This window comes from Mustela putorius, unplaced genomic scaffold, assembly GCF_011764305.1.
Source record: "Mustela putorius furo isolate JIRA1106 unplaced genomic scaffold, ASM1176430v1.1 tig00000145_pilon_pilon_pilon, whole genome shotgun sequence".
Lineage (NCBI taxonomy): Eukaryota > Metazoa > Chordata > Mammalia > Carnivora > Mustelidae > Mustela > Mustela putorius.
The window spans coordinates 25,602,102-25,628,712 of record NW_025421294.1 but is presented as its reverse complement, the minus strand read 5'-3'; the positions used below and the strand labels follow the sequence as shown (position 1 = coordinate 25,628,712).

The window sequence follows — 26,611 nt, the reverse complement described above, 5'->3', positions numbered from 1 at the left end:
AAGGGTCTTCATTTTCTAGATGTGGACACACTGTGCAAGTTTGAGAGGGGAAAGCGAATTGTTTCTGATCATGAGTTCTCAAAGAGCCAAATGTCAGACCGAGGACCATAACTCTCCACCTTTTCCCAGCCCAGGAGGTAAGACACTCCCTGACTGTCCTTTGAGAAACCAGCTGTGGAGAAGGATCCCTGAGGTGGGGTGTTGGTGAGCCCTGCTATTTCCAGGGATTCCCTGCCCTCCTGGTAGGCACAGCTATCAGCACGCTCATGGTGGGTGACACTAGTCCCCATCCCAACTAGACTTAAGTATGTATACCCTGGGGTTCCCAAGAGCCCTGTAAGCTACGTTGTACCCAGAGGCTTAATTTCAAGACCCTCAACTTTCTAATGGACTTTTCCTGAAACTCATAGGCCCTGAGTGATATGCACTTATGAGAGAAGTCTCATGCCCCATCTCCTTGTACCACCACCCTGGTCCCACTTCCCATTACTGGCCTGGCAGCCCCCATCCCCAGAAGTAGGGATACAGGGCTTTACAGAGTCTTTCATGCATTTCTGTTAAGTAGGAGGACAGTATCAGAAATGGGTATTTTGTCTCACTGGAGGATATCCGCCTTCAGATATATCATGGACTGAGGATGGTGGGAACCATAGTAGTTTGTGTTTAGACACTCCACCTTTTCCCTTCCTCCCAGTTGCTATGAAAAAGTACATCATTTGGGGCGCCTGGGTGGCTCAGTGGGTTAAAGCCTCTGCTTTCAGCTCAGGTCATGATCTCAGGGTCCTGGGATTGAGCCTCACATCAGGCTCTCTGCTCAGCAGGGAGCCTGCTTCCCCCTCTCTCTCTGCCTGCCTCTCTGCCTAATGTGATCTCTCTGTGTCAAATAAATAAATAAATAAAATCTTTAAAAAAAAAAAAAAAGTACATCAGGGGCACCTGTGTGGCTCAGTGGGTTAAAGCCTCTGCCTTCAGCTCAGGTCATGATCCCAGGGTCCTGGGATCAAGCCCCACATCGGGCTCTCTGCTCAGCAGGGAGGAGCCTGCTTCCTCCTCTCTGCCTGCTTCTCTGTGATCTCCGTCTGTCAAATAAATAAATAAAATCTTACAAAAAACAAAAACAAAAACAAGTACATCACTCTTAAGGGGATGCTCCTGTGCGAGCACACCAAGAAGGCAGAGGCTGAGAGGTATACCAGAGCCTTCCTAAAGGAAGGCTCTGGACCCACAAACTCAGGGCAAAGTCTGTGCCTGTTTAGGAATTCACATTCATTCACACATTAACATTTTTGCTTACACTGAAAAAATAGTCTAGTTTTATGGTCTGCTTTAACAAGAAGGGCTGCTTTAACATTTAAGGTCTACAGCCAAGCTGGAACATGTTCTGTGAATTCAGTGAGCTAAATCTAAAGCTCCAAGGTTTGGATATAAATGCTGAGACAAAAGACATCTTATCAAGAAACAGGGCATTAACAAAGCTAGGTTAAAATGATAGCATTCTGGTTGTCCTAATTCTTTCAGCATACCAGATCTGACCAGTAAAAGGGAACCCAAGAGTGCAAGGTATAACCTACAGGGACGTTGTAAGTCTTAGTAAGCCTTTGTTGATACACTTTCCAGGAAACAAGAAAGGGAAAGGCTGGATGACAAATGCTTTTGCTACTCAGATGTTTCTAATTCTGTACTTTCACCAAAATGGGAGAAACACCAAACTGACTGAACAGCTGAGAGACCATTAAAGAAAAGGCCGATGGACCTCACAGTAATGGACCACGGCCAATTTCTTAGTTGTGACCAGTGTACTGGGGCGATGGAAGATGTTATGATGGGGAACGTGGTGAGGGGTATTGAGGAACTCTCTGTACTGTCTGTACTGTCTCTGTAACTTTTCTGTCAATCTAAAACAACTGTAAAATAAAACATGCATTAAAATGAATTGGTGACAGATTACTAGGTGACTGTTGGCACTTAAGAGCTCAGAGGATGGAGTGATGTTGCTTTAACAGAATCCTTTCCATTTCCACTTACTTTTGGTGAACAAGATGTTCCTAGTACTTATGCCTATAAATTTACAAATATGGGATGCTAAACACTGCCTCATTTTAACAGTAAGTCACTATCTTATAAACTTGAGTTAATTGTAAAAATGCTATCTCGATCTCCATCTATCCCATAGAAGGGATACAGTTCCCAAAATACAGTATCCATAGATACAGTTCCAAGAACACTTTCTCCTTAATAGTTATTAAATTTGTAAAATATTTATTGGTTTGATCAACTATATATTAATAAGTGTGATAACTGTCCAATCCTGTAAAATCCATAACATTTAGTCCCTTTATAAAGATCACAAGAAATTTTTTCCAAGAACATTTACATTTATATACATTATTTTTGTTGGGAAGATCATTATAATATCAACACCAGCATTAAATGTGTGGCATTAGGATAAAATTTTGTGGGACAAGTGAAAGGGACATACAGGGTCAGGGAGAAAAGTGATGTAAATTTTCTACTTGTTAAAAAAGAGCTTATCTACATTTTTTAAATAATGATGACAGTATTCCAAATCAATGCAGGGTTTTGATTTCTTTGGATACATTTAAATGAGTGATGAAACAATTTTTATACAAATTCTAAATGTGTGAGATACAAAGATTTTCAAAATTCTTATAAGAGGTAGGCAAGCAAAAAAGTTTGAGAATCACTACTCTACCCAGTGAATACCATGCATACAGGAGGTGCTCAATAAATGCTTGGGAATGGGATGCAGTTTTTAAGTAGATAAGGATTTAGTGCTTATGCCAAAAACACTTAGACTTTTTTTTAAAGGTAGAATAGCCTTAACTAACAGAATTTCAAGGATTCAACAAATGGAGCTGGTTGTATTGGGAGGAGGGGGCTGTGACAGCTTCCCTGTGCCCCTGGTACAAGTCAGCAGCTGCCTATGAATCCAAGCTATAAGGCTTAGCCTGTGTTGTTTAATACTGGAGATTTTCAGCAATGGCTCATTTGCTCATGGCCTCCTCCATTAAAGCTGATGCCCACACTGTAAACTGGTACAACCACTATGAAAAACAGTATGAAGCTTCCTCAAACATTTAAAAAAGTAGAATCCAAATGATCCAGCAGTTCCACTTCTAGGAATATAATCAAAGGAAACAAAAAGCACTATGTCAAAGAGGTAACTGCACCTCAGGATCCCAGCAGCCTTATTTATGACAGCCAACACAAACAATCTATGTTTCCACAGTCAGATGAATGGATAAAGAACTGTGGAAACATTCAGCCATAAAAACATCAGTAAATCCTGACAGGAAACCCACAGAGATCCAAAAAAGATGAACCTAAAGAGAGCCATGGCAAGACACATTATAATTAAAATGTCAAAAATTAAAGAAAAGGAGAGAATCTTAAAAGCAGCAAGAGAAAAACAACTTGTTAAGTACAAGGGAACTCCCATTAGACTATCAGCAGATTTTTCAGCAGAAATTTGCAGGCCATAAGAGAGTGGCACAATATATTCGAAGTACTGAAAGTAAAAAAACGTCCAACCAAGAATATTCTACCTGGCAACAGTGTTCTTTGAAATTGAGAGAGAAACATTTTTCCAGACACACAAAAAGCCAAAGGCTTCTAAACTGGCCATACCAGAAATGTTAAAGGGACTTGTTTATTCTAAAAACAAGGAGTGCTATTTAGTAATAGGAAAACATATGAAAGTATAATTCTCACTAGTAAAGGTAAGTGTATACTAAAGGTAGTGACTTAATCCCTTATAAAGCTAATATGACGGTTAAAAGACAAAGGTGGAATAAAAATTAGTACAATAATTAATTAATGGACACATGAGATTAAAAGACAAAGTGCGACACCAATAACATGAGGGGAGGGTAAAAATGCAGAGTTTTAGAATGTGTTCAAACTTGCACTATCAACTTGAAACAAACTGAATAGGTTGTTATAAATCAACCTCACAAACTGAATTCAACAATACATTAAAAGGATCATATACCATGATCAGGTGGGATTTATTCTGGGGATGTAAGGGTAGTTTAATAACCATCAGAGTGATATACTATATCAACAGATGAAAGATAAAAAGCATATGATCACTCCAACAAATGCAGAAAAAGCATATGACAAAATTCAACATCCATTTATGATAAAAAGCTCTCAAAAACTGGGTATAGAAGGCACATAACTAAACATAATAAAGGCCATAAAAGCTAACATTATACTCATTAGTAAAAAGTTCAAAGTGTTTCCTCTAAGATCATGAACAACACAACAATACCCATTCTTGACACTTTTATTCAATAGTATTAGAAGTCCTAGCCAGAGCAATTAGGTAATAAAAAGAAATAAAAGGCATCAAAATCAGAAGGGAAGTAAAGCTGTCACTATTTGCAAACAGCATGATATTATATAAACAAAACCCTACACTCCTCCAAAAACCTGTTAGAATAACTGAATTCAATAAAGTTGCTGGATATCAGATTAGTATATAGAAATCTGTTGCCTTTGTATATGCTAATAACAAGTTGTAAGAGAGAAATTAAGAAAATCCCATCTACAATGGCATCAAAGAAATAAAATGCTTAGGAATTTAACCATAAAGGCAAAAAAACCACACATTGAAAACTATATATTGTACACTGAAAACTATAATACATTAATGAAAGAAACTTAAGAAGACACAAATAAATGGAGAGAGCTCCTTTGCTCATGGATTGGAAAGATTAAAATTGTAAAAATGTCCAGACCAACCAAAGCACTCTAAAGATTCAATATAATCTCTATTAAAATTCCAATGGCATTTCTCAAGGAAATAGAACACTCCTAAGATTTATATGACATCACAAGAGACTCTGAAAGCCAAAGCAATCCTGGCAAAAAATGAAGGAGAACGCATCATGCTCCCTGATTTCAAATTATATTACAAAGATATAATAATCCAAACAGTATGGTATCAACATGAAAACAGACACATAGACCAATGAAACAGAACAGAGAGCCCAGAAATGAACCCACATATATATTATCAATTCCTGACAAAAGAGCTAAGAATATACAATGGGGAAAGAACAGTCTCTTCAATTAAATGGGAAAATGGGACAGCCATATGCAAATGAATAAAGCTGTACCAACATTTTACATCTTATACAAAAATTAACTTAAAATGGATTACACATATGAATGTGTTTCCTGAACCCAGAAACTCCTAGGAAAACAGATGGACCTTGTTATTGGTCTCGGTAATGATTTTTTGGATATGGTATCACAAAAAGGCAACAAAAGCAAAATAAACAGTGGGACTACACCAAACTGAAAAAAATTCTGCAGAGCAAAGGAACCATCAACAAAATGAAAAGTCAACCTTTAGAGAAACTTGCAAATCATATACAGATAGTCCCTGACATCCAATGATTTGACTTTGAATTTTTCAGCTTTCCAATGGTGCAAAAGCTACACACACGTCAGCAGAATCCATACTTTGAGTTTAAATTTTGACTTTTTCCCCTAGGATAGCAAAGTGATGCTAGGCAGCAAGAGCTAGTCACAGCACCCAATCAGCCACACAACCATGAGGATAAATGATTAATATACTTATAAAACCATTCTGTACCCTCAGAATCATTCTGTTTTTCACTTTCAGTAAAGTATTCAATAAGTTACTTGAAATATTCCAAACTTTCTTACAAAATAAGTGAAATGGCTTTGTGTGTGATGATTTTGTCCAACAGTAAGCAAATTAGTGTTCTCAGCACATTTACAGTAGGCTAAGCTATGATGTTTGGTAGGTTAGGTGTATTAAATGTTGTTTTCAACTTAATAATATTTTCAACTTACAGTGGGTTTACCAGGACACAACCCGATCATAAGGCAAAGATGATCTATATCTGATAAGGGGTTAATATCTAAAATATATAAAGAACTCATACAACTCCTACAACTCAATAGCAAAAGGAAAAATTTCTTGATTAAAAAATGGTCAGAAGAGAGAAGGACAGAAGGTATATTGCAGCAAATTATAACAGAGAATTTCCCTAATATGGCAAACAAGCATCAAAATCCAGTAGGCAGAGAGAACTCCCCCTCAAAATCAATAAAAATAGGTCCACACTTCATCATCTAATAATAACACTTACAATCTTAGAGAAAAAGAGAAAATCCTGAAAGCTGCTTGGGACAAGAGGTCTATAACATACAATGGTAGAAATACTAGATTGGCAGCAGACTTATCCACAGAGACCTGGCAGGCCAGAAAGGACTGGCATGATATATTCAGAGCACTAAACAAGAAAAATATGCAGTCAAGAATACTACACCCAGCTAGGCTTTCATTGAAAATGGAAGGAGAAATAAAAAGCTTCCAGAACAAACAAAAATTAAAAGAATTTGCAAACACCAAACCATCCCTACAGGAAATGTTGAAAGGGGGTCATCTAAGCAAAGAGAAAGCCTAAAAGTAACAGGTCAGAAAGGAACAGAGACAATATACAGTAACAGTCACTTTATAGGCAATACAATGGCACTAAATTCATACCTTTCAATAGTTACCCTGAATGTAAGTGGGCTAAATGCCCCATTCAAAAGACACAGCGTATCAGAATGGATTAAAAACACAAGACCCAACAATATGCTGTCTACAAGAAACTCATTTTAGACCCAAAGACATCTCCAGATTTAAAGTGAGGGAGTAGAAAAAAATTTACCATGCTAATGGAAATCAAAAGAAAGCTGGGGTGGCAATCCTTATATCAGTTACATTAGATTTTAAGCTAAAGACTATAATAAGAGATGAGGAAGGCCACTATATCATACTTAAAGGATCTGTCCAACAAGAAGATATAACAATTATAAATATCTATGCCCCTAGCATGGGAGCAGTCAATTATATAAATAAATTAATAACAAAATCAAAGAAACACATTGACAATAAAACTTAAAACTTTAACACACCCTCACTGAAATGGACAGATCAGCTAAGCAAAAGATCAACAAGGAAATAAAGGCTTTAAATGACACACTGGAAAAGAAGGACATCACAGATATATTCAGAACATTCCATCCCAAAGCAATAGAATACACATTCTTCTCGAGTGCACATGCAACATTCTCCAAAAGAGATCACATCCTGGGTCACAAATCAGGTCTCAACCAGTACCCAAAGAGTGGGATCATTCCCTGCATATTTTCAGATTACAATGCTTTGAAACTAGAACTCAACCACAAAAGGAAAGATGGAAAGAAAAATACATGGAGGCTAAAGAGCATCCTACTCAAGAATGAATGGGCCTACCAGGAAATTAAAGAAGAATTGAAAAAAATTCATAGAAACAAATGAAAATGAAAACACAATTGTTCAAATCTTTAGGACACAGCAAAGGCGGCCCTGAAAGAAAAGTATATAGCTACACAAGAGTTTCTCAAGAAACAAGAAAGGTCTCAAGTACACAACCTAACCCTATACCTAATGGGGTTAGAGGAAGAACAGCAAACAAAGCCTAAACCCAGCAGGAGAAGAGAAATCATAAACATCAGAGCAGAAATCAATGAAATAGAAACCAAAAGAACAGTAGAACAGATCAATGAAACTATGAGCTGGTTCTTGGAAAGAATTAATAAGCTGGATAAACCCCTGGCCAGACTTACCAAAAAGAAAAGAGAAAGGACCCAAATTATTAAAATCATGAATGAAAGAGGAGAGATCACAACCAACACCAAATAAATACAATTATTAGAACATATTATGAGCAACAACACACCAGCAAATTTGACAATCTGGAAGAAATGGATGCATTCCTAGAGACATAAAAACGACCAAAACTGAACCAGGAAGAAACAGAAAACCTGAACAGACCCATAAACAGTAAGGAGATTGAAGCAGTCATCAAAAATCTCCCAACAAGAACCCAGGGCCAGACGGCTTCCCAGGAGAATTCTACCAAACATTTAAAGAAGAATTAATACCTATTCTTCTAAAACTGTTCCAAAAAATAGAAATGGGAGGAAAACTTCCAAACTCACTTTAGGAGGCCAGCATTACCTTGATCCCCAAACCAGACAAAGACCCCTCAAAAAGGAGAAGTACAGACCAATATCCTTGATGAACATGGATGCAAGGATTCTCACCAAAAAACTAGCCAATAGGATCCAACGGTACATTAAAAGGATTATTCACCACAATCAAGTGGGATTTATTCCTGGGCTACAAGGATGTTTCAACATCCACAAATCAATCAATGTGATGCAATACATTAATAAAAGAAAGAACAAGAACCATACAATACTCTCAAACAGTGATGAAAAAGAATTTGACAAAGTACAGCATCCTTTCTTGATCAAAACTCTTCAAAGTGCAGGGATAGAGGGTACAAACCTCTATGAAAAACCCACAGCAAAGATCAGTCTCAACGGGGAAAAACTGAGAGCTTTTCCCCTAAGGTCAGGAACACAGTTAGGGCTATCCACTAACACCACTGCTATTCAACGTAGTACTAGAAGTTCTAGCCTCAGCAATCAGACAACAAAAAGAAATAAAAGGCATCCTAATAGGCAAAGAAGAAGTCAAACCCTCCCTCTTTGCAGATGATAGTTTATGTGGAAAACCCAAAAGACTCCATTCTAAAAATGCTAGAACTCACACAAGAATTCAGTTAAGTGTCAGGATATAAAATCAATGCTCAGAAATCAGTTGCATTTCCAAACACCAACACGAAGACAGAAGAAAGAGAAATTAAGGAGCTGATCCCATTTACAATTGCACCCAAAACCATAAGATACCTAGAAATAAACATAACCAAAGAGGCAAAAAAATATGTACTCAGAAACTATAAAATACTCACAAAAGAAACTGAGGAAGACACAAAGAAATGGAAAAATGTTCCATGCTCAAGGATTGGAAGAACAAATATTGTGAAAATGTCTATGCTACCTAAAGCAATCTACACATTTAATGCAATCCCTATCAAAATACCATCAATTTTTTTCAGAGCAATATAACAAATAATCCTAAAATTTATATGGAACCAGAGAAGAACCCGAATAGCCAGAGGAATGTTGAAAAAGAAAGCTATAGTTGGTGGCATCACAATTCCAGACTTCAACCTCTATTGCAAAGCTGTAATCAAAAACACACACATAGATCAATGGAACAGAATAGAGAGCCCAGAAATAGACTCTCAACTCTATGGTCAACCGATCTTTGACAAAGCAGGAAAGAATGTCCAATGGAAAAAAGACAGTCTCTTCAACAACTGACACTGAGAAAGTTGGACAGCCACATGCAGAAGAATGAAACTGAACCACTTCCTTACATCACACACAAAAATAGACTCAAAATGGATGAAAGACCTCAATATGAGACAGGAATCCATCAAAATCCTTGAGAAGAACAGCACCCTCTTCAACCTCAGCTGCAGTAACTTCTTCCCAGAAACATCACCAAAGGCAAGGGATGCAAGGGCAAAAATGAACTATTGGGACTTCATCAAGATCAAAAGCTTTTGCACAGCAAAGGAAACAGTCAACAAAACCAAAAGACAACTGACAGAATGGGCAAAGATATTCACAAACGACATATCAGATAAAGGGCTAGTATCCAAAATCTATTAAGAACTTATCAAGCTCAATACCCAAAGAATAATCCAATCAAGAAATGGGCAGAAGACATGAAGAGACATTTCTGCAAAGAAGACATGGCAAACACACACAAGAAAAAGTGCTCAACATCACTCGGCATCATGGAAATACAAATCAAAATCACAGTGAGATACCACCTCACACCAATCAGAATGGTTAAAGTAAATCAGGAAATGGCAGATGTTGGCAAGGATGTGGAGAAAGGGGAACTCTCCTTCACTGTTGGTGGGAATGCAAGCTGATGCATACACTCTGGAAAACAGTATGGAGGTTCCTCAAAAAGTCGAAAACAGAGCTACCCTACAACCCAGCAATTGCACTACTGGGTATTTACCCTAAAGATACAAATGTAGTGGGACACCTGGGTGGCTCAGTCAGTTAAGTCCCTGCCTTCAGCTTGGGTCATGATCCCAGGGTCCTGGGATCGAGTCCTGTGTCAGGCTCCTTGCTCGGCGGGGAGCGTGCTTCTCTCTCCACCTCTGCCTGCCACTCTGTCATAAAATCTTTAAAAAAAAAAATGTAGTGATCCGAAGGGGCACATGCACCCGAATACTTATAACAGCAATGTCCACAACAGCCAAACTATGGAAAGAAACTCCATGTCCATCAACAGATGAATGGATAAAGAAGATGTGATACACACACACACACACACACACACACACACACACACACACCATGGAATACTATGCAGCTATCAAAAAAGAAAGCTTGCCATTTGCAACAACATGGATGGAACTAGAAGGTATGCTAAGCGAAATAAATCAATCAGAGAAAGCCAATTATCATATGATCTCTCTGATATGAGGAATTTGAGAGGCAGGGCAGGGGGTCATGGGGGATAGGGAGGGAAAATAATGAAACAAGATGGGACCGGGGAGGGAGACAAATCATAAGAGACTCTTAATCTCAGGAAACAAATAGAGTTGCTGGAGGGCAGGGTGGGTGGGAGGGATAGAGTGGTTGGGTGATGGGACACTGCGGAGGGTATGTGCTTGGTGAGTACTGGGAATTGTGTAAGACTGATGATTCAGCCTGTGCCCCTCAAGCAAATAATACATATATGCTAATAAAAAATACAGTTACCATATGATCCAGTAATTCCACCACTCGTTATGTACCCAAAGAAAAGGAAAACGCTAATTTGGAAAGATGTATGCACCTCTATGTTTATTTCAGTATTATTTATAATACCCAAGACAGAGAAGCAACCCAAGTGTCCATCAAGAGATGAACACACACAGAAGTGGCATATGCATATATTATACACATGCACACATGATGGAATATTACTCAGTCATATAGAAGGATGAGATCTTATCATATGCAACATGGATGGACTTAGAGGATATTACGCTAAGTGCAATATGTCAGAGAAGATAAATACCGTATGATTTCACTTACACGTGCAATCTAAAACTCAGAAGAGATGAAGAAAACAAAAAGCAGAAACTGAATCATAAATACAGAGAACATCAGGCTGCCAGAGGAGAGGTGGGCAGCATGGTGGGCAAAATGGGTGAAGAGGTGTAGGAGGTTTAGGCTTCTAGTTATAGAGTGAGGCACAAGGATAAAGGTTTAGCACAGGGAATAAAATCCATGATATTATAGTAAGGTTGCAGGGTGACAGATGGTAGCTACATTGGCACTGAGTGCCTTGAAATATACAGAAAAAACAAACTGCTATGTTGTATGCCCTGAAACTAACATTGTAGGTCAACTATACTTTTAAAAAATACTACGAAAATACATACAAGCTTCCAGTTATGAGATAAGGAAGTAGAGGGGATGTAATTCACAGCTCCCAGCTACAGTTAATGATGCTGCATGGTATATCTGAAAGTTATTAAGAGTAAATCCTAAGAGTTCTCATCATGAAGAGAAATGAACTTTTTTTTCCTAGTCACATGAGATAATGAATGATCTGAATTTACTGTGGTAACCACTTCACAACTGATCTAAGTCCTTGTGCCGTACACCTTAAATATATGTAGTGCTGTATGTCAAAGATATCTGGATAAAACTGGGAAACAGTGCTAGAGAGGAGAGGAGGTGGAAATTTTAAGCAGAGTATGTATCAGGAATGCACAAATCTATTCAATGAGAGTCCAGGATGTGTTATTTAAAACAAAAATGTTTGTAAGCTGTTGGCCCCACTTGCCTCCAGCAGAGAGCTGTCGGCCCTCCACCTACAGAACAGGGGGGCTCTGCCAAGGTAAGTAAAGGGTCTGTGGTCACAGGACACATGAGGGGCCTGAAGTCTGGGCTCTGAAATTCTGCATGTGATTTTTGGTTCTACTACTGACTACTAGAGCATGCTGCTTAACTTCCTCTCCCTTCGATTCCTTGTGGGAAAACGGAGTCTAAGCTGGGAGATCTGATAAACCAGTGGCCTTGAGAGAAAGCTGCCAAAACCTGTCTGTATAAGACAAGCCATTCCTTCCCAGTTCTCTCCAGTCTGACTACTTGGCACACAAGCTGTCTCTTGCATGCGAGGATCCCAGCCCACGACAGGGTAGCTGAGGTGTACTCAGATGCCTCCTGAGAAGTCACTACATTCAAATCACAGTAACTGTTCCCCTAAGCTTTACATAAAGCCTGTAGTCAGGGATTACTTCCCTGCCCAGCCTTTCAGATTCAAATACCATTTTATGAAATGGTGGCAGCAGGTGGTAGATTTTTTTTCAGATCCTGGTAGGAGGGGGAAAAGCTAACAAGCAATACTCTTTGTCAGTCTCCAAAAGGACTGACTTTGGGGAATTTCATACTGTTGAACAAATCCACAAGCTCACATATATCATCCCTGCACCTAGCTTCATTCTGAACAGCACACACCTATTCAATCAGAGTCAGGGGGAGACCTATTTAAGAACACGCAGGGCTGAGTGTGCAAAGAGGCTTATCTGAAATCATCAACCTGAGATGACCTCTGCCCAAGCTCTTGTACCCAGATGTCTGACCTGCTAGGAATCTCATTAAAAGGCCAGTAAGATTTTGCAAGGATGGCAGCTTCTCACAAGAACCAATGTCTTTCTTTAGCATCCCTTTCCCAAACATTCATCATTCAATTTTCAGTTTAAATATTCATTTCTCAAAAAAGAAACGGGTGCCCTACTAAACTCATCATGGGCTTCTTGCCAGGCAGTGAGGAGCAAGCCTATCTTCACAATTCAGGGGGTGATTTCCACATGGGGGTGGAGTTCAGTTGGGGGGTTTTGCGAGTTTGTTTGAAAAGTCCTAGGTAAGACTGAATCACTATATTGTACACCTGAGACTGCGACAATGCCATATGTTAACCAACTGGGATTAAAATAAAAACTTAAAAAAAAAAAAAAAGGAAACAAAGAATTCGGGTGAGAGAATTTTTTAATCCAGATTTTTGGCAAAAACAGTCTTCTTGGAGATTATCCTATGGCTCTCAGTGATCTTTCTGACAAGGGGTCTTAACCTGGAAGACTGAAGCCTAAATGGCTTCCTTCGAATCTTCAGGATTTTATGCATTGGAAAACCTAATCTTAAGAAGGGTTCCTAGACCCTCCAGCTGCCAGAGGTGTGCGTGTTATGGAAACGTCAGGAACCTCATATCCAAATCCTGTCGGGTGCTGTCTGGGAGGAGGCAGGCAGCTGGCTGGTCCTCTGCCACAAGCAGTCTCCCATCAGCCACTTGAACCCCCAATACCCTCCTCTCACAGGCCTCTCTTCCAGTGCCACCTGACCAGAGAAGCCTCATCCAACGGCCTCTGAGGGTAACGCCACCTCTGGCGTCCCTGCAGTGTTTCTGTCACAGCACTCTCCTCCCCACACCTCTGTAAGGACTCTGACCCCCTCACTAGACCAAAGCTCAGCAAGGGCCTGTGTTCACTGCCGTACCCTCAGGAGTAAGAGGAACAAGGAGCATGTGCAGGGGCAATGACTGTCGATCGAACGGAGGCATCTTCTTTCAACAACTTTAGTGTTTGCTATTAAGAGGAGGCGGCAGAATCTGAAATTTCTGAATGGGCTCAGACGCTCTCTAGGTGAGCAACAGTCACCAGAAATCTGTCTGCCTCAGCATGTTCCCGTGGGGGACTTTGTCCTGCAGACCTGTGAGCACAGACACCTACATAAGATCCGGTTGGAATGCTCAGAACAACGGCAAGTCCATTCACAGAGACCTGTGAGGATGGTGGTGCATCCTGTCTAGGGCACTAGAAACACACCATGGAATATTCCAGAGCCAGCTCTCTACCGAGTGCCGCGGAAGAGCAAGGGAGTAAGAGCAGTGGCAAAGCTGTGCGCCAGGCACCACTGTAAGGACACCACGGTGTTCTCTCCTCAGGCTCCCAAGCCCCATGTTCGAGCTCCATTCCACTGATGAGGAGACTGTGACACCAGAGAAACTCAGTCACTTCCTAAGGTCATGCGGCCAGAAAATGGCTGAATTAGAACACAAAGCCCAGCAAGCCGGCACCCGTCACCACTGTGCCACCCTGCCAAAATGGGGGGTAACATATTTTATGTGTATTTATATTTAAAGGCAGGGACAATGAGGAGGGCTTTACAGATCTCTACGTTTTTCCATGCACAGACTTTCTGAAAGGAACATCAACATTACAGAGACTGCTCTGGGGAGGCGACGTGGCGGGGGCCTATGGTGAGAGCTCTTACAGCATCCTCCTTTGAACCATCCCCACCCTTACTCATGCTACCTAGTCAGAAACACGGTGAAGATATTCAGGCATGGAAATGAGGTTGGAATGGATGCCATCATCTTATGGGAGGGGGTAAACTGAGGCACAGACTTGCCTGAGGCCACCCAGGCAGGCAGGAAGAGCCCCATGGCACCATCAGGGCCCCGGACTCCCAATCCCAGTGGGTTTCGTGGCCTCCTCTCACTGGATCCATGATAGCTGACTCAGCTGTCACAACTGGAGACTTTCAAAACCTCCCAATTACATCGAATTGGGGGGAAAATTATGATTTGGAATTCAAGTGTTGACACTTGAAAAATACCAACTCCCTTTTCCTCCAAGTGCTTTAGCATGTTACTAAGGCTTTCTCTGCATGCCTCTGGAAAGGTTATTTTCAGAACATTCCACTTAAACCTAGGGATGCAGGTTTTCTGCTGTTTCTGGGAGCTGACACCACAATTTACATTAAACAAATGTTTTGAAAATTAGCTGTTCACGGTTCCAATTTCGGCTTCCCCCAGGGTTTAATGTTAGCCAAATACTGGTACAGTAAGCAGACAATGTGTTTTATTGTGTGGAAGAAAAACAGACCACCATAACAGACTTCCTGCTTTTGTAATCAAGGGGAAAGCTGAGTGTTTGAGTGATTATTGGCATATGGTTATTAGAAACAGTGAGTTCCAAATATAGCTACTAGAGCTAAAGACACACGCGCGCACGCACACACACACACACACACACCCTTCATTTCCAGTCCAAAAAGAAAGAAACAGCCTTCCTAGTGTTTGGTAAAGTGGGAAGGCCAGAGAGCCGTCAGGCAGTAACTACTAGGGGAAGACTGGGGTGACAGGAGCAGGGTTCAGCCCAGGGATGCCCAGGTTTGCCCAGGGCACACAGTTAGAGGGGCTGCTCTGAAGTCAACGAGCAGTGGGTCCACACAAACAAGGGCCACGCGTGGGTCACAGCTGGAGGAATGCTAAGCCAACCACCAGCTCCCCGGGGCCCGTGATCCAGAGATGATTGTCTTGGCATCTTCATCATCTCTTTTAACATTTAGAAAGGCGTGCACAGGCGCTTTGCCCCTGCCTTCCCTGTCCTCCTGTTCCTCCCCGCAAATGTGAATGTTCAAATGGGAGACAGAAACAGTTCGAACTGCTAATTCTATACTCGGCAAGAACAAGTAATGGAACATTCTGCGACATCCCTGCCTGACCAGGAGCCTCCCCTAGGACTTGGGAGCTGAGTGGAGCATAAGTGCCTGGAAAAGCTTCCAGGACGCTCTTCACTGACGGGTTTCCCTCTCAGAGAGCTGGCCCTGATTCTCAGCTATGTGGGGTGGGTCAGGGCAGTGGCCTGCGGACAAGATGAATTCAGATTTTTTTGTTTTGGGGGAAGCATTTGTTCATACCCACCAGCATGGACAAAAAGTACAGCCACGTCCACCTCAACTACCAAAGGATGGGCAACAATGTAGACAGAAGTTGGGGGCCAGAGGCCTGCTCTGCGGACCCACTCGAAGCAGGGTACGTGCTGGGAGGGTGGACAGGAGAGGGGTGCAGGGGCAGTGTTCCTGCAGCCTGGCCTGGTGGGTGTCCTCCCCATCTCATCAGGCCAAAGGCTTTGGGTTCTGGTGGGAAGAATGTGCCAACATGGCATCTGACCCACAAGGCTTCTCCAAGGAACTACTACTGAGGGTTTCACAAAACAGGCAGGTCACCTTCTGCCAGAGGAAATTTCCTCCTACTCTGGCTGGAGACCAGAAGGCTCACACCCTGAGGGGGTGCCCCAGGGCAGAGCAGGACAGCTTAAGATTCCATTTTGTTAAAGAGGCGCTCTGACTGCCCAGTCACTAGCTGGTTGGCCCCGAAGCTGTGACAAGAAGCCCAGAGGCCGGGACCAGGGAGGAAGAAATACAGAACATGTGTTTCAGGTGCTTTGGGGCCTCCTGCTGATGCTGAGACAAGGAGAGTGCAAACTCCCACAGGCCCAGACCTCCTGAGGGTGGGCGGTGGCTCCTCCACTGTGAGGATTGGGGCTGGGGATTAGCTGGTCTGTCCCCCCCACCCCCATGAAGATGTTAGGTCCCACCCTAAGAACACTTCACTTGCCACAAAAACATCAGCACCTGGGACCTCATCTCGGGCCAAGCTGGGTCTGGCAGGAGCATCTGAATAACGCATCTGTTTTCTTCCTTAACAAGGCAACCATTCTGAAGAGCGAACTGTCTGAACCATCCTCCCTCAAAGATGTTCAGAGGAGGACATGCAGCCATGGCAACACAGTGAGAGTTCTGAGAGCATCGGGGGCAAGGAGGCAGCCAGTGCCTTAAGGTAGGACTCAATGGCAGCTGCCTCAGCACAGGAAAGCTCTCACATATCCAGTTCCTTCTGCAGAGGTGTGAGCCTCTCCCTTGCAGGCCAGGAATGGGGTCCTTGCAGCCTGGGGCTATCTGTCCCCGCCTCTTCCCCACATCCCCCTTGCCTACAGGAATGTGGGGTTTTGCTCTGATTCTGGCTGCTGGAGCTGGGCTAGCCTCTCTGCCAGAGGTCCCATGCAGTTTCCCTTTGTCCCCGGATAAGCCCTCAGCAGGAGGGAGCTACTCTGGACCTCACCTGCACGCACTTGTCCTGACCCAAAGCACACAGCCCCACCCCATTGTGTACCTTGGATTTCCGGGCCCCTTTCTTGCCTCCTGCTTTCTTAGACACGGGCTTCTTCTGGGATGGAGACTTGGCCTTTTTGGCTGGGGGTGGTGTGATGATGGCTTCCAACTTCCCTTTGGATCCTCGTTTCTTTGCTAGCAACTCTGGGTGGATGTTTGGTAACACTCCCCCGCTGGCTATGGTGACTCCTTTTAGCAGCTTGCAGGAAAATCAAAGTAGCAGATGGTTAGCCTGTCCACCAGGCCCCTGGCCTTCAAGAAGTCTGCCCTCCCCATTCACATTCTTGCTTTGCTCCGTCAAGGTCTTTCCTCCAGGGCATCTCCAAGGATGCTGATGGGACCCAGGCTCACTATACAAGGGAGAAAGGCCTCAGAGTAACCTCACTCCGGTGGAACTTCACTACCTTTCTTCCAGGGAGAGCCAAATACCTTGATCCATTCCCTCCTGTCCCCAAATAAAGCCTCAAGGAAAAACTGGCACGGGGCACGTGGGGGAGGGGAGAATTTAGAGAAGCTACTAGTAGTCCAAAATGCAGAGCACACCTCTGGCAGCCCGCCAAACACCAACCTGTGTTTCTCGGGCAGAGGGACTGCCTGCCCAAGCGTCTGGCAGGAGAGGGAGAGAAGCACCCATACCTGATTCAGCTCCTCGTCGTTGGCCACAGCCAGCAGGATGTGCCGGGGTGTGACCCGTCCCTTCTTGTTGTCTCTTGCAGCATTGCCCGCCAGTTCCAGAATCTCAGCTGTGGGGAGCAGAGGGGGAGAGCACTGGTCATATTAGAATGTCAGGGGACCTCAGGCGTCCTCCCAGGCCCCACGTTCATGGCCCTGGGCATGGCCAGCGGCCTCAAGAAACAGCTACCCCAAGGCATGAAGCTGCAGGCGCTCTGCCCTGCCACACCGAGAGCTGAGTTGGCTAATTGCAGATGTACTCAGTGGAACCAGGAGACCTCTCCACTCCGTCCCCTTTGTTTAGGATATGAAAACATGGAGGTGGAGAGAAGGGACCCGCTGAAGGTACCCCAGTAAGAAGTGGGGGAGTGGACAGGAGACCCTGTTCCCCAGAACGGGCACCCTGCAGTGCGGCCCTAGAGGGAGCTCTGCTTTCTGAGTACTGGGTCCTGTCGGGGTTCAACACTGACCACCTACACATTCAGACTCAGAACTAAAAGGGTAGGACGGGATTCCATGAAGTCAACATCCCAAGAACAGAAACCAAAAGAGGTAGGATGCAGCAGAAGAGGCCAAAGAGGCCTCACAACCAAATGCAGTGTGTCAAACCTATCAGTGCTTGATGGGATGCTGATTACCAAAAAAAAAAAAAAAAAAAAAGGAGAGAGAGAGACAGAATGAGAGAGAGCTATACAAGTCATTCTGGACAAAACTGAGATCTGAACACAGACTGGTATTAGATACTAAAGGATTATTGATCTTATTGGGAGTGACTGTAATGTCACTACTCTGAAGAGAACTGCAATTTACTCTCAAATAATCACAACCAACTCCATGGAGAAAATGTGGTGATGCACTAAATGCTAAATCTAGGTGTGCAATCAGAGTGTTCCTCTTTCAGCATCGTGTATGCTTGACACTGTGAACTTTAAGATTTTACTTTTTTGAGAGAGAAAAAGAGAGAGAGAGAGCGAGCACACACACAAGCAGGGGTGGGGCAGAGGGAGAAGCAAACTCCCTACTGAGCAGGGAGCCAACTCAATCCCAGGACCCTGGGATCATGACTTGAGCCAAAGGAAGAGGCTTAACCGACTGAGCCACCCAGGCGCCCCAGCACTGTAAAACATTTTACATACTAGACAGCTAGAAGCCCGTACCCTCGTTGGTGCTCGGGTTTATGTGCCTGTCTTTCAGGACAGACCCTTGCCGGACAGGATGATGGTGCTTCCATTGCACCTAACATGGGCCAAAATCGCTAGTGCCCTTAGCAAGAGTTTTTTCTCCTCCACAGCACAGTTCTCTTGGACAATGTCAACATCATCCCTTCCTCATTTTCTAAACCCAGACTGTCCTGGAACGTATCTTACACTCCCCTCCCCCATGTCTGCAATTCTGCCCAGGCCACAGCCCTGCCTATGACCCTGGCTCAGGCCGGACCCCCTCTGGGTACTGAAGAATTTCTAGTATTCTGGGTTATGTTATCAATACTAGAGATCTCCAGCAAAGTCAGAACTCAGAGTCATTGTAAAATAAGAGGAGAACAGGTCCTGTGCTTAAACTTTATGATATTCCATGGTCCACATGAAGGAGAGCTAGCTGCTGGACCCAGGGCGGTAACTAGGGCATAAAATGCTGAAAAAAGGCCTGGCTCCTCACACAAACTCTCCTCCTGGGAGTGGTGGAGAACTAGCCACAGCCTGAACAAGTTTCCACCTGGAACCCAAGGCATGAACTCAGAAACTCGGTAATCGCGTCACTGAAGATACGTCCTCCCACACCCAGAGACACCATGAGACCCCTACCTACTTGATGCTCCCAGGCATCTCACCTTGAATTTCCCATTTGAGAATCACTACAATGAGGCCCCATGAGGACCTGATGAGAACCAGCACATTTCCCACCCTTAAGCATTAATCTCAACGGGGCTGTTCCCCCCACAGCCTGAGGGCGGATGGTAGGGGAGAGAGCCCACCTTCAAATTTAGCTGAGGCTTCCCTGTACATGATGGTGGCAGTGGGCTCCAATGCCCAGCAGAGATGGACCTATCTCAGCCAAGCAGGAAAAGGGGCCCGGGAGGCCCAAGGGACCCTAAGCCCCACGTGCAATGATACAGAAATGGGCCCAAGTTTGAGCTTCTTCCTCCTCCACTCCTGGAGGCGGCACCACACCTGCAACACTCTGGTCCTGCCCGTGGCTGGGGAGGAAGCTCCCGTAGGAGCCTCAGCTGATGCAAGCACAGACTCTAGGATAAAGAAAGGAGAGCTAGCCAGAGCTGTCTCTGGGGGGAGCCCAAGCAGGAGAAGCTCAAAGAGGAACAGCTGGTACCAGAGCAGTCCTTAGCCGGCACTCCTCCTGGTCCCCACTATCCCCGCACCGCCTCACCGTGCCCTGCTTTCTGGGGCCACAGGGAAACATGGGGCAAACAGTACCTGCAGGGCCAGAATGTACAGAAGGAGTCTGGTGGATTACAACCTTTCCCCCAGAAGGTGCTAAGAACGCTTTACGCTGCCTGCATTAGGCAGAGACCCACCATGGTGCCCTAAGCCCACCCCTGTGAAATTATGGCTTCTCAGGCAAGAGGACATGGCTTATTTCTTCCTCCTGCCAGGAGTGGTACTGAGAGGCTCTTCTCAAGAGAAGGGGCGGTGGCCACCATGGGGAGACCTGTGGTCTTATTTTAGGGACTGCTCCTTTAACTTCTGGGTGTGCAAGTGAGGATGTGATGATGGACACGGAGACCGGGGAGGTCGGGAGGGGTCACCATAACTCTTAGTCGCCTTGGGCCACTCCTTTGGGTGAGACACAGGCAGCCTGTGACACAAGGATATAAAGCACAGCAGTGGCCTGTAAGTAGCTCCCACGGCTCAGAGATCTGGAGATCAATTCTCCAGCAGCTCCCCCTCACTTCCAAGAGCTTTTCTTCCCCCAGAACTGACCCAGCCCCAGGGCTCATACTCTGTGGCTGAAACCTCCATGGGCAGAGTGACTCCACTTGGGAATATCAAGGGGTGCGCTCACCTACTGTTCATTCAGCCTGGATCCATGTGGGAGTGACCCTGAGGGGCAGGTGTGTCCAGTGGGATGAGGAGCACTGCAGCTCCTTGCTGAAGAGCTGGCATGTGTATTGGGGGGGCAGGTGTCTCATTCCTCTGTCTCACCAAGGAGCAAGAAAATTCACGGCTCTTCTCTCCCCACAAATCCCAGCGTGCCTTCCATCTGCGCATGCCCAGAGGACTGGCCCTCCCACCCTCTACCGCCCAAGGGTGGGCCCTCAGTTCCACCTGTGGGGAGGGGTTGTCAGGTGGGGACAACTAAGCACAGATTCACGCTGCAGCTAGTTGAGCAAGAGCTTGATCTTGTTTACTCCTGCATGTTTTCCAGAGGGTAGTTACCATAGCAACTCATTTGTCAAGGGACAGGTGGAGACGAAGCACCTCAGAGGTGAGATGAGAAGCATGTTCCACTCCCATCTGTCCCCCGGGTACATGGCAGCCGGCAGAAAACTGGGGCCGTTTAAGCAGCCTCGAAAGATGTAGACCTCATCTGACAGCAAACAAAGGCAGGAAGCCAGAGCACTAACTGAGCGCTGGCCAAGTCTTCATGAGTGCCCACCCTATCGTCCTCGGGCCCATTTCGGCATCAGCCATCACAAGGGGCTTTCCTGGCCAGGAGAGGGCTGCCTGCTGCTGGGGGAGAGGGGAGGCAGGCAACACCAGCTGCTCGTCAGGTTGGAACAGATCCCCTCGACTCTGTAGGGGCAGAGGGTGCTGGCTTTGAGGAACAGGGGTAGGGCACAGGCCCCCCAAGGAACTTCCTCATTCACTTCCCTTCCTTGTAACTGATCCTCACCCTTGCGAGTGACAGCAACAGCAGGATCATGGAAGACCAGGCTCAGGGCTGTACACCGTTCTGGCCATGGCCCTGGGGAACCAGAGCCAGCTTCAGCTCTGCCTCAGCTTACATGGAACCCATGCCTTCCCACAAGGGAAGGTTTCCTGCACCTGATTCATCTTGAATTTTGGAAGGACTTATGCATCTCTTAAAAAAAAAAAATTAAAATATATATATATATATATATGTTTTTTTTGTTACCCCCCTCACCACCTGGGTTAAAGGGAAAAGGATTCTGGGAAAGAGAAGAATCGGGAAAGCACCACACCTACAGATGCAAGTCCTTTTCACGATTTCCAGAGCTCACTGCTTGGACCCTCCCTTGGAGGGAGTTTTCAGGAGCCATGGCCCTGGGGGCTATAACCAAAACAAATGGAATCTGCAAGAAACCACAGGAGGAGATTGGGCAAGAGCAGTTACAAAGAGAAGAAACAGACCCCTCACCAGGTTCTCCACCAGCTCAAGGCAGGACTTCCTGGCCAGCAAAAGGAACAGCTTTGTTACCAATGACCAAAAATGGACAGGTGTGGGACCCCAAGCACGTGGGCTCAGCTCTTGAAAGGACTGCAGGTGCGCTAAGGTTCCCCATGATAAGCATTGCATGGGGCCAAGTTAAATGGTGAGCAACACTGGCCAGCTTATGAGCTATGTTTTCATTTTAAAGATCTCTTTTAAGATCTAACTTGCAAGACACCCCAATATCTCTTGTTCCCACTCTTGACTACTTCCCACATCAGGCAAGTAGTGAGCCCCCAGATACATCATCTCTAGTGGCCGGGCCCAGCAAGGAGACCTTATTCTCTAATCTGAGCAGCAGGCACTGCACAGACAGCCCTGGGCCCACCATTCCCCAGGCTCACGGAGCATGACTGCTTTAAGGCTGTTTGACAAAATTCCCACAGCTGTGAATAATGGCATTATTTGGCAGCCTTTCAGCTACAGACCAGCTGTCTGAACGTGAATACCTTTGACAGGTCTCCTTTCCAAGTTCACCCAGAGACCAAAGGCTTAGTCTTCCTTCCCTCCCCTCCCCCACAACCCCAAACATCTTGAACTGAACCATATCTGTTGGAGGGAAGCATTCCCGTCTATCTTCCTTGAGGGAGATGAAGTCATGGCTTACAGAATTAGAGTCCTAACAGCTAACAGGTGACGTGTGCAGGCTGCGCCAAACTCTAAACACAAACCTTGCAAAGGCAAAAGGCGGGGGCTTCCCCGGAGCTGTTTGAAGCATCTCCCCTAACAAAAGAGATTGAAAAGAACAACCAAAAATCAAAGGAAAGCAAATGTTCACATAATCCCAAGGAGAAAACAGCTATTTGCTACAAAGCCAACAACATGACAGGCAATCTGTTTATTGTATTTCTTTCAGTTCCTCGGGCTTCCATCAGCAGTTCACGGAGTTCAGAACTGTTTTACACCATTCTGGAAAGCCTTAACCCAATCAACCCCAATTGGGGAGTGATTGCTCAGAGTTTCCTGCATCCTGACTGCACCGTACTTTCCTCTATTTCCTCCGGGGACCTAGAATCCAGCGGCCCCCACATCTCACCTTTTCAGATGAGCGGCAGAGTCTGAAACCCGCCGACCTGTCAACCCAAGGCTTCAGGGCCTCACTCATGGGCCACAGCAAAGCTCTCCAGTCTGCTCATCCTGGGCCTCAAAAGAGCCAGGGATTCCAAAGAGAAAAAAAAAACAGCAATAACAGAAAGTAGCAATTGTGTGTATATGTGCAGGATACAAGGTATTTGCTAACAATAAGCCATTCTGTTGCTTTTCTGCAGATGTTCCGAGTCTGACAAACACTTGTCCCTTGCTGTTAAGCCCACATTGCAGACCCTCATAAGAATCCAGGAGCATCTGCTCCAGTCTCCCGCCTTCACCACGTCTCGAAGTAAGATAGAAACGCAATGTAATTTGGGAGTTTCTAAAGTAAGCTGTTTTTCTGATTTCAAAGTAGAAAATAAGTAATTCTACATTCTACACATTAACCAAAAAGAGGGAGGATTCTTGAGACCAATACTACCTTCCTCTTACCCAGCACCCCAGCCCCATACTCGAGTCCCTTCCCTTTCTGCAAAGCCTTCCCGTGTCTTCCCGAGTCTTCTGCACTTCTCTGTCAGCTCACCTTCTTGGTATGTCTTTGGGGGCGGGGGGTGGGGGTGGGGGGAGGAGGGTGGCAGTCCCCTGGGGTGCCATGGCAGAGCTGGGGTCTGCGGTCAGACAGGCCAGTGTGAATCCCAGCCCACGCACTTGGCTGAAGACGTGCCGGTACACACCGCAGGTGTGCATGCCCTTTCTATGGAAGGGGGATGATTGCGAGGTCACTTTCCGGGAGGTGAGGATTCCTGACTTGACAAGCTGCGGCGTGGTTACCACGGTGGTTAGGTGTCAGCTGCTGTTTCAGGGACTACGATCACACACTTCGTCTTTTGCAAAGCCCACCAGGCTTGATATCTAGGGGAAGAAAACTATCCTTTCTTTTCCTTGGGTTCCTCCATCAAAATAATGGGCTGGCTAAGTGCATAGATGCTCTCACGTGTGTAAGAGCCAGGAGAAGGAAAGCAACACAGAAAACCTGGTGTTTCCTCATCGACAGTCTACTCTGTGCTGTTACACTTAACAGTTTACATATGTTTGAAAAATGCACTTGAACCCGATTAACCTTGGGACTGCCAGACTTACCTTGATAGAATGCAGCACCCGGAGCGGCCCCACAGGCAGTCTTTGCCTCGGGATGGGGCCGGGGGCTTTCGTCTGACCCCCATGGCGCGTGTGCCAGGGCAGAGGCAAAACCAAAGCCAGCTGCCCAGACAGCACGAGCCAAGGCCCAGGACGGAAGGTGGAAGGATGCCACGCTGGGGTAGCCCCAGAGAAACCTGCTCTCCCCCAGGCCCTGGTTGACAGCTGGGCAGGACCCTCTGCCCCGCCACTCACTCCTTCTCAAAGACTGTTAATTTACAAAGAAATGGTTAGTATGTGTGTTTGTCTGGATACAGAAAATCACAGCCATTTTCTCTTAACTCCTCTCAGGAAGAGATGGACATTCAGAGAGATCTGATGAAATGAAATGATTTGAAAAGTGTCATGTAAAGAGGAAACTCATTTAGAGAGCCCTGACAGTGCCATTTCCCAGACAGACTTTTACAGAGGGAAATGAGGAAGGCATGTATGGTGGACAGCCCTGGTATGGGGGGTGGAGGCAACGCCTATCCCTGCACTCACGACCATGTTCCCCAAGATGGGGCGCCCTGGTGCCTCCTCTGGGTGGAATCGGGGACTCCATCAGAGGGAGACACTTGACCCTCTTTGGTGCTGTTTCCTTTGTGCACAACTGTCTTTTCAAAATGTAAGAAATGAAAACGCGGTGTGAATGAGAAGAGGCAACTACGGTGTGTGCACCCCCTCACCTTTGAGACACTATGTCACCCTCCTACCCAGATATCTGTCCCTGCCTGCTTAATCCTGCTTCTCACAAGGGTTCTGAGCATGTGGAGTTTTCAGGTTCTTTTCATGACTGCTTTAAGAGCATTACGAGTGTGTAACAGCAGAGGAGGCGCTGGCCCTGTCTGCCCAGGTGGATTCCCAAAGCTGAGGGCCACGAGTCCACTGTAAGCTTTGTCCCCCTCTTTCCTAAATGGAAGATGAAGGGACATCGGGCAAAAAGCTATCAACCCTCCAGTCTCTCCTCCATGCCGCTGAGCCATATAATCTCCTCATGGCGGATAGGCGCTACCCTCCCCTCTCCGAGGACTCTGTGGCTCCCCTTTCCCCCAGAACCTCACTTGTCCTGCTGCTGATGCAGCCAGCGCTCCCAGCACTGACCAGACTGCCCCTTCTCTATGGCCCAGCACATGTCATGCCAACAGCCACCAGCCCTCATGTGCTCAAACCCATCTCCTTCCTGTCAGTGACCCCTTGTCCCTCCAGGCCCATCCCTGCAGGACCCCTGTCCCCTCTGCCCAGGCCAGACCCCAAGACTGTCTCCAGCCCTCGCACATCACCTGCAACTGCTCGGGGTTTGCCCCTCTCAGGAGGCTTTGTCGCCTCAGCCAGGCTGTGGCTCCACTGAGGACCCGAGCCAGCCCTCCAGGACTGGGCACCTAGCATCCTCCCGCAATGTCCACAGGAGACACAGGAGATGCAAAGTGGACCTAGGGACCCTGAGCACCTGCAAACCACCCCCCCCACCTGGCCCGCCAGCTCTCCTGGTAATGGCTAAGGCCTGCACTCCTGAGGCGAGCCTGCAGGAGGTGGTCTTCTCAAGATGGGTTATTACACAAAATGGCCTTGCAGAGAGAGGTTTCTTAGGCCCTAAACCCCAGTCTCCTTCTAGGCCAGACAGGCAGTTTGAGGACTCCATGTGTTACCACATGTAAAGCAGCGAGCCAGTGCCTGACACATGGTAAGTGCTCACTAATAAGGAAGACGTTTCATTACTTATACTGGCCGGCCTCTGCCTAGTACTCAAAGCACTGGCCCCCATGCCCCTCAAATGAACATAACCACAAGCCACATTCTCCATCTGGAATAGGGACCACCAGGGCCTGGCGGGGAGGTGGGAGGGCAAGGAAACCGACCCTGCTCAAGGTAAGTGTCCTCATTTTCTGATGCTGACTTCCAGCAGTCAACCCCCAGATTTACAGAAGCTGCGCACAAATGTGGACCACAGACTACCTCAGTCACCAGTTACCATGAAGGACATCTCTCAGGAGAGCCATGGCAAGGGAGGCCTATGATTAGTCTTTCCCAGAGGCCCTGCGTTCCCACACGGTTCCCACTGTCCTACAGACAAGAAATGTGAGCTCTGGCAAAACAAGAGCCTCCTTCTAATGCGGGCGACCTCTCTAAACGTCTTCTATAAAGGCTACTCTACACAGCGTACGCGGGGATGACAGCAGTCCCACAACAGGACCCCTGGGCATCAGGAGCCACCACAGGCCTCTGAGGTACCAGGGAGACATGCTTCCAGGCCATCAGTTGGAAGGCACATGCCTCAAAAGGAAGGTGGGATGTGAAATGAAGGAGGAAAGACATTGAAGAAGGGGGGATGGGAGGCAGGGTCAGAGCT

The 26,611-nt window shown here is 45.7% G+C and overlaps 1 protein-coding gene across 4 annotated transcripts in view; it reads right to left on the bottom strand.

Annotated features, from left to right (window-relative positions):
* Positions 1-26,611, bottom strand: part of LOC101692673 (core histone macro-H2A.1) — a 74,450-nt gene that overhangs the window by 25,708 nt on the left and 22,131 nt on the right. For all 4 annotated transcript variants that reach the window (XM_045075480.1, XM_045075478.1, XM_045075482.1 and 1 more), the window contains exons 3-4: positions 17,614-17,720; positions 16,979-17,176 (exon numbers count right to left, since the gene is read on the bottom strand). In XM_045075480.1, the coding sequence (XP_044931415.1) occupies positions 16,979-17,176; positions 17,614-17,720 (305 nt within the window). The remainder of the gene's footprint in view (positions 1-16,978; positions 17,177-17,613; positions 17,721-26,611) is intronic.